Source organism: Merops nubicus, unplaced genomic scaffold, assembly GCF_000691845.1.
Source record: "Merops nubicus isolate BGI_N331 unplaced genomic scaffold, ASM69184v1 scaffold52265, whole genome shotgun sequence".
In the NCBI taxonomy this organism is placed as follows: Eukaryota; Metazoa; Chordata; class Aves; order Coraciiformes; family Meropidae; genus Merops; species Merops nubicus.
Window position 1 is genome coordinate 3,941 of NW_008608711.1, and position 7,820 is coordinate 11,760.

The window sequence follows — 7,820 nt, forward strand, 5'->3', positions numbered from 1 at the left end:
CCCCCTCGGGGCAGTACTGGCTGCCCAGCCTGGACTCTCCTTTGCTCCCCGCTGACATGAGAAAAAGCAGCAGCAAGTAAAAAAAAGACTTGAGTTAATTTACTTTTATCATTCTGCAAGCCTGGAGGTGCGTTTATATCAGCAATGATATGAACCACGGGAACTGATGGTAAAAATGAGAAAACAGTTCTCACAAAATCTTAAACAACTTGTGTCTGCATGGCTGCGGGGGGCCACTGGTACTCATCGGTAACAAAGGAGTCGTAATCGGGGCTGTAAACGAGCTGCTTCACAAAGGCTGCCTTGTCTGCCGGCTCAGGGTACCATGAAGCAAGACCCTGCTTGTAGGCCCAGTCAACAATCTGCAAAAAGAGAAGCAAAATGAACTGATGCAGCAACACTGGCACCTTCCGAAGCTGAAACAAACTGCAGTTTGGCCCTGGCTGTCCCTTGGGTGAGGGTGAAGCTGCCTGCAATTACTGGCTGCTTAGAAATGCACACCCCTGCCTTGGCAAAGTGCTTGGAGTGTGCAAGTAAAGGAGAGCAGCCCTTTAACCACCTCTGCTGGCACCCCTAAACCCTTTAGCTGCACTGTGCCTCCAACAGTAACTCTTAGCAGGACACTGTGGTCCTCAGTGTGTGTCTCCTGAACAGAAATTAGATTTGATGCATACAGGGCACCAATTACACAATTACACAAGAAGCCCAGATATGGAATAGTATTTAGGTACTTAGGCCCCTATCAAATACAGGAGGAGAAGTTCCAAAATAGCAATTTGGAAGCTAAAATCTTTTGGCAACTTGCATCGTGTTTGAATTTGACCCTAAACCTGATTTTTTGGAAGTGCCACACACTCACAGCTCCAAGGAATAAAGCACAGCTTTGTGAGCTGTGAGGCACTCAGAATCAAAAGGCATTTTTCACGTTTGGGCTTTAAGGACTGGAGAAATCAAAGCAGTAATTCTGGCTGGAAGGATTCCTGAGAACTGTTGCTTTAGGCTGTAGAATAAGTTGAATTAAAAATCCACAAAGCCAAAATGATGCCAGGACAATCCCTGCCCTCCCTGCCACAGAGAGTGGAAATAAAAGTGGAATTACTCACTTTCACAGCGATTTTGAGAGACACCTCTCTGATGCTGTTCAAGGGGGGATAGAGTCTTCCTTCTGCAAGATTCTTCTCTGTCACCTCAGCAGCAATAGACTAGGAAGAAGAGAAATGCCATTTAAAGGGATGATCTCAAGCACCTGCCACATTTATTAGCACATGCCTGAAAACACCTAAAGTAGATATCTCTTATCGTATTTTAAAAGATATTAGTTAAGTGCCAGTTGGGAACCTCTGCTGTGATGAGGAAGATATCATCAGAGATGTGCCGGACTCCGCAGGCGATGACTCCCAGGGCCACTCCTGGGAAGACGTAGGCATTGTTCCCCTGGCCAGGGAAGAAGGTCTGGCCGCTGGGCAGGGTCACCTTTGAGAACGGACTCCCACTCGCAAATATTCCCCGGCCCTGGTCAAAGAAACAGCAAGAAGCAACCAGATTCAGAGGAGAAGTCTAACATTTCTGCTGCTCGTCATGGTCCGTGCTCAGGGGACTCGTGGACAAACCTCCATCTGGTCAGCGAGACGCATCTCCAGCTGACACTTCTGGAAGGCTTGGTTCCCAGAGCCAGAAACAAGGGCCACGGACAGGGCCACTGAGCACGGAGGGGGTGTTGGCACTGCCCAACTGCAAGTGCTCTGAACTTGCTGAGAAGGAGGAGATGCCTCCCTCTCTGTGAATCACCTATGGAGTGTGAAGAGAGATCCATGTGGAATAAAGGTCTGGGAGCTGTGTGACTGCTTTTGCCAGCAGCACGTGGTGGGGAAGGCAAAGGGAGAGAGTGAGAGAGGGCCTCCTCTCTCACACCAAGTCAAGCCACGTGACAATAATTCTTCAGTGACATTGGGTCCAAGGTGGATGATGAAACCATTACGTAAACAATTAGGTTGGCAAAACACAGGGGTCAGAAACCTGGGAGGATGGGACATCTCAGACAGCTATGGGTGAAGGAGTTGAGTGCTTTCTCTAGAGGATCACAAAGTAATTCAGGCTGGTAGGTTCCCAAACTCCTGCTCAGAGCAAGGTCAGCTATGAAATCAGACCAGGCTGCTCAGGGCTTTATGCAGCCTAGTCTTGAAAACTTGCAAGGACAGAGACTGCACAAGCAATCTGGGTCCCTGTTCAACCTCTGGACTTTCCTCACAGTATGAAAGCTTTTCTTTATGACCAGCTTGAACCTCTCTCATTTCAGCTTAGGCCTGCTGTCAGCTGCCACCCACCACGTGCCCCTGTGGCTGCCCTGGCACGGTGATGGGCACAGGGTGCCCGGGGCACTCGGCCCCCCCGCCGAGCTCCAGTACCTCAGTCAGGCGGTAGCACTGCTCTGCTGTGCACTCCGCCTTACTCGTGGGGTTGCTCAGGGCAAACACGATGGGCCTGTCATTGAAGGCTGCCATGTCCTTCAAAACCTTCTCGGTGAAAGCTCCTGCCACGGCTGCGACACCTGAAACAACAGCAGCAAAGTGAGATGGTGCTTTGAGACATCAGTGCCCGGGGCTGATGCCTCCTGAATGCCCCCAACAGGAGATGGACTGTGGGAGGGAACCCGCTCCATCTCTGGAGATGCAGGTGGGAATGCTTCTCATACACTGGTGAGATTAGAAGCCCATCTCAGAATAAGCCCTCTGCTCCTCTGGGCAGAGTGGGGATCCGTGTTTATAGGCCAGCCTGGCTGCAGCACGTTGCCTCCCAAAGACCTGCCCCAGCAGCATCTGTCATCCTCGTCCTGCCCAGCCTGCCAGGGCCATGTCAGCTGCTGAGAGCCCCAGGCCCTGCCTGCCCCAACACCTCCCTCAGCCATGCCTGGGAGGGCTCCCACAGCTCAGAAAGAGAGGGAGCCTGTGCCCCACAGTCAAAGGGGGAAGGATGTGGAGAACTCAAGTGACAAAATGAGGGTGAAAAAAGCTCTTTGCATTTTGACTAGGAGGACAAAAGGAGGGCCTGGAAGAAAGACAGAAACTCTCCTACGAAACATGAAGATGTTATGCTAAGGGAGCTCCACCTATAATTGCTGTAGGCTTCACTTTCTCCACAACCTCTTCCAGCGTGTTCACACTGGGGTGGTCCTGGGCAAACATTTCTTTCTCGTGGTTCAGGTGGCTCCTGCCCTGTGAGGAAAAAGGAGGAGTCAAACTTTAGTCTGTTGGCAAAAGGTAGAGACATAACACAGTAACTCACCAGTTCATTTCATCTCTTGGCCCGCTCCCCAATCCAGATTGCACAGAGCAGAACCTCAGCACCAGCCAGCCAGGCTCTGAGCTGTTGGTGTTAATGTCACTCGGGGTTGGTCTTTGCTCCTCTCACACTCCAAACTACATTGATCTGGCTGCTATGGCAGAGAAGTTGTACACGTTGCACAAGTCTGAGGAGTTACAAGGCTAGAGGTCCTGAGGACCTAGGGAGTACAGAGTAGAGCTGGGCCAGGCTGGATCATCAAGCGGGGCACAATGCTGCTGTTGTAATGCCCTGTATGACATGCAAGACTTCCAGCACTCCCTGAGACCACAGCTAGCAGAGTATCTTACCACTTTGGAGGCCCATCCCACAGCATTGCCTCTAGGGCAGCCAGTGCTGCTGGGACACAGTTGTCACCATCAGACCTAGTCCTCTGAACAGGAACAGCTGTGCTGACCCCAGTGAAACTGCAGCCCTTACTGCAGGGCTGAGCAGGGGTCCAAGGTATGTGCCTGCTCTGGCCTCTCTCTGGCTTGCAGGAGGTGGCAGGGAGTGGAACTCAGCTCTGGAGACAAATTCACCTTCACAATCAGTCCCTTGGAGTCCACCATCCAAATCTTTTTGATGGCATCCTCTCGTGAGATTCCTTCCTTTTCCATGGCCATGAGGATGAGATGAGCTATGCCCATTGCAGCCTGGAACATAATATATGAACACTTCATTGATATATCACCGTGTTTTGGAGGGGCAGATTTTAAATGAGAGATGTGCTGGGCCATCCCCAGCACTGCAGAGAGCAGGGAGCCTTTCTGTTCCATGGCTGTGCAGTGCCATGGCATGGGGCTGATTTTAGCACTGTAGGTACTGCCAGAAATAAATTAAAAAGCCAACTATCCATCAGAGCAGGATGCCTGTGAGGCTGGAGCAGTGGAGGTGGCACCTGGACAGGTAGAGGCTGTCTCAATCATTTAAATGAACTGCTGCAGGGGGTAGGGAAGGGTCAGACACTGAACAAACATTGGTGATGGTGCCAGTACAGAGCTACTCAAAGCAAAGTAGGATTGCTGCACCTGAAGTACTTCCAAGAGGGAAGTCCTCTTCTCCCGCTCCTGCCTGAGGAAGCAGCTCTGGACATGCTGCATGTGTCTGTGGTCCTACAGCTGTGCCTGCCCCCGCCCCGCCCAGGTGAGGACTAACAAGGCAGAAGGGTCTTTGTGCCACAGACACGGTGACCAGCACAGACGTGTCTGCCAGGAGGGGTGGAGAAAGAGAACAGTCAGTCTTTGTTTCAGAGGGATAGACAAACAGTGAGTAACACATGTTCCCAAAGCCCCACCAGTGGGCAAGAGTTGAGCCAAGACCTGGATGAACACGTTTAGTCCACAGCCCAGGCATTAGGGACTTCCCCCTCTCCCTTTGAGCTAGGCACCATACAGACTACCTGACTTCTGCCAGGGGGGCAATAGGACTGGTTCCAAAAAGTGAGCGTATTTGTTCTTACAGTTCTTTGAGTCTGAGTCCTTTTGACTCCATTGCTAAAGGGGCTCTGGTTTGCCCTAAATACCAGCCCTGAGGACTCAAATCAGCCTCCTTAATGTTCCTGCAGCACCCTGCCTCATAAGGCACTTCCCTCAAGGTACTTAAAGCCCCACTGACACACAGGCACCCTTGTAGCATCCAGGAAGTCTGCCCAGGATGCACCGGCCAAGAGGTCACAGAATGATTGTTGGTAACTTCTACATGGCAGCAAGATCCACCTGCTGGGCCCACTCCTGCCCAGAGACACGGAACCTGCTGCTGTGCTTTGCTGTCATGAAGCCAGGCCCTGCAGTAAGTTTCATGGTTGACTTTTCTTTCTCTAAATTTGAATTTAGATCATATGTAGGAACAAACTCAAGAGCATTCCTACCTCTCCAGCTCCCTGGAAAACAAACTTATGGTCAGAGAGCTTGTTCTTTGTGATCCTTAAGGCTGCAAAGATGCCAGCAACTGCAACAGCCGCAGTGCCTGAAACGAGAGAAACACCATGAGATAGACATCCTGGCAAATGGATTGTCTACCTTACTGATATGCTGCTAGAAACCTTGTGGTAGGAACCATTCTCTTAGAATCTGTCACTAAAGGATTAAACTACCTTCCCTACTCTGAAATATTCATTCTCAGAAGACCCCTGAAAGGCAGGAGAACACCAATTTCCCTCCATATAGAGTCAAAGGGACACCAAATCTTAGAATGCTAGAAGTTAATACCCATCTCCCAAGGGTTTAAGATGCATGTGACTTGTCTAAGGTCACATAAGACATCTATAGCTGAGTGCTGGTCTGAACTTGGGCACCCTTGTCACAAAATCCTCTGTGATACCATCCTCTTCTCCTCATTTACCTTTACAGCCCAGCACTGCTTTCTCTTTTTTTTTACTTCCCTGATGCCCTGACTCGGAGCCATCGTGCCTCATCGCCAAGCATTAAGGAGTCACTGAGAACACGAGTTGGCCCCAGTTTAGTAAGAATCCAGCATATGGAGAGCAGAGTCCTGCTGTTACAGCCACCATGATACGTACAGCTTTCCATCCCTCAAGAGAGGCAGATGCCTAGACTGAATAAAGCTGCCTTCACCCCGCTTCAATCACACAGAGTACTCATTTAATGTCCTATCCCAGGTGAAGGAACATGGTGGGAAGAAATCAAGTCACAGACTAATGAGGATTCAGGACTGGTGGTGTCTCAGGTCACCTGGGCAAGCTTGGGATGCATGCGTTGAAGGTGAGCTAGGAATGAAAGAGGCAGTTTTATCAGAGTATCCCAATTTGGAAAGGACCCATAAGGCTCATTGAGCCCATAAGTTTTATTCCTCAGCATTTTAAAGGATACTAGTTCAAATGTGCCCCTGCTCTGATGCTGTCCTCTCAGCTCTAATGCTGGTCTCTCTATTCCCATCTTCAGAAGACTGATGAGAAATCAGAAAGGTCACAAGTAACAAGTCTTGTGCAAGTGGTACATGGGCGAGATGGACAACAAACCCTGTTAGGCTTATAAACACGACTTCACCCAATTTCCTGCATTTTCTATTTTCCTGCCCATTTAAGCAGCTCATGCATCAGGGTGTCAATCAGCCAGTGCATCAGTGAGACCCTCCCTGCAGGGTCCTTAGGGATGTTGCCAGGGATCAGCGAGCAAGCCAGGAGACAGAGCAGCTCATGAGCAAAGCATGACCAGGAGCAGTGACACCAGCAGATGGTGCTGCCTCCTTTGTCAAGGACAGAGAAAATAAATTTGAGTTTACCTGCCCCTTTTTCTTCAGTACAAAAGCCACAACTCAACTAACACCGACATTTTGCTTTTATAACTCTGATGAGTTTAGTTCTCCAAAAATGAATAATTAGTGCCACTTCAGTGTGATTCTGGTCAAGCAGAGGTGGCAGCGACCACACTCCTGCAGCAGGTGTTAGTGCTGTGGTGTCCATGCCCAGGCACACCCCTATGAAATGGCAGCAGCATTATTTCTTATTCATGAGGGCATTGCAAGCATCCAGGTCTTAAACACAAAGTGGACTAGACTAATGGTTGGTGACTTCAGAAGCCCCTTGCTCGCTGTGAGTCACTTGAGACACACACTTCAGCACCAAGGATGAATTCCCTTCAGCAGCTCAGAAAACAGTTTGCATTGTTTTATTTCCATAGAATCATAGAACCACAATGGTTGGAAAGGATTTCTAGGATCATCAAGTCCCACCTTCATCCCACATTTCCCTTAAGTCAGTTCCAGTTCCAGTCCCAGTCCCAGACCATCTGAGTTCAGTTTAGAAGGGAGCTGATGTGGATGGAACCAGCCAATGAGTGCTCTGCTGCTTCAGTACTAACCTGTCAACTGACAACTGAATGATGTATATGAAGGACTTCCTCTTGCTTCTCCTGCGCTAAATCACTGCCTTTTAAAGCTGTATTTAGAGTAGTGTATTCACCTGGTGAAATCTCATGCCATGGGACTAGCAATATTACAGAGGACGATAATGAACATGCAAAGAATTTAAAGAACACCAGATAATTGCCTAGTTTCTAGATTTTGCTTTTTATGGATGTCACGTAGCTAGCCCATGCTTATTCTCTGTATTTTGGTAAGTCTCTAATCAGCAGAGCTGCCTGGCTTGCTGCCATACCAGATGCTAAGGATGGGACTTCTCTACAAAACCATGTATGATCCTACACATGCTAAGCAGACACCTGAACTGGGTCAAATGGAAATGCACCCTAAAAGTGTCACTACCACCATAGCTGTTCTAAGAGAGACGAGGTAACTGGAATCCATGTAGACACTTCTGCTGCGGACATCTAAGCTGTGGAGGAGGGATCCCACCCTGGCAGTTTGATCTGGAAAGATGCAGGGAGAGACCAGAGTCCCACAGGTGTCAGTGACACCACGCTTGTCACTGCAGTAGAACAGGAAGGCCTGCACATGCACTCACACACTATATTATCCCAGGCTTACTTTGCGTGGAAATGCCCAAATCCCCGTGGGGGTGGGAGTGAGGAACTGATCGGAAG

General features: G+C 49.5%; 1 protein-coding gene across 1 annotated transcript in view; it reads right to left on the minus strand.

The window, feature by feature from the left end:
* Nucleotides 1-89: 89 nt before the first annotated feature.
* Nucleotides 90-7,820, minus strand: part of ME3 (malic enzyme 3, NADP(+)-dependent, mitochondrial) — a gene marked incomplete at its 5' end in the record, with an annotated part of 32,562 nt that continues 24,831 nt past the window's right edge. Inside the window, 7 exons of the mRNA XM_008940306.1 lie at nt 90-362; nt 1,104-1,202; nt 1,339-1,512; nt 2,406-2,548; nt 3,107-3,212; nt 3,861-3,974; nt 5,189-5,286. Of these exons, the coding sequence (XP_008938554.1) occupies nt 201-362; nt 1,104-1,202; nt 1,339-1,512; nt 2,406-2,548; nt 3,107-3,212; nt 3,861-3,974; nt 5,189-5,286 (896 nt within the window). The remainder of the gene's footprint in view (nt 363-1,103; nt 1,203-1,338; nt 1,513-2,405; nt 2,549-3,106; nt 3,213-3,860; nt 3,975-5,188; nt 5,287-7,820) is intronic.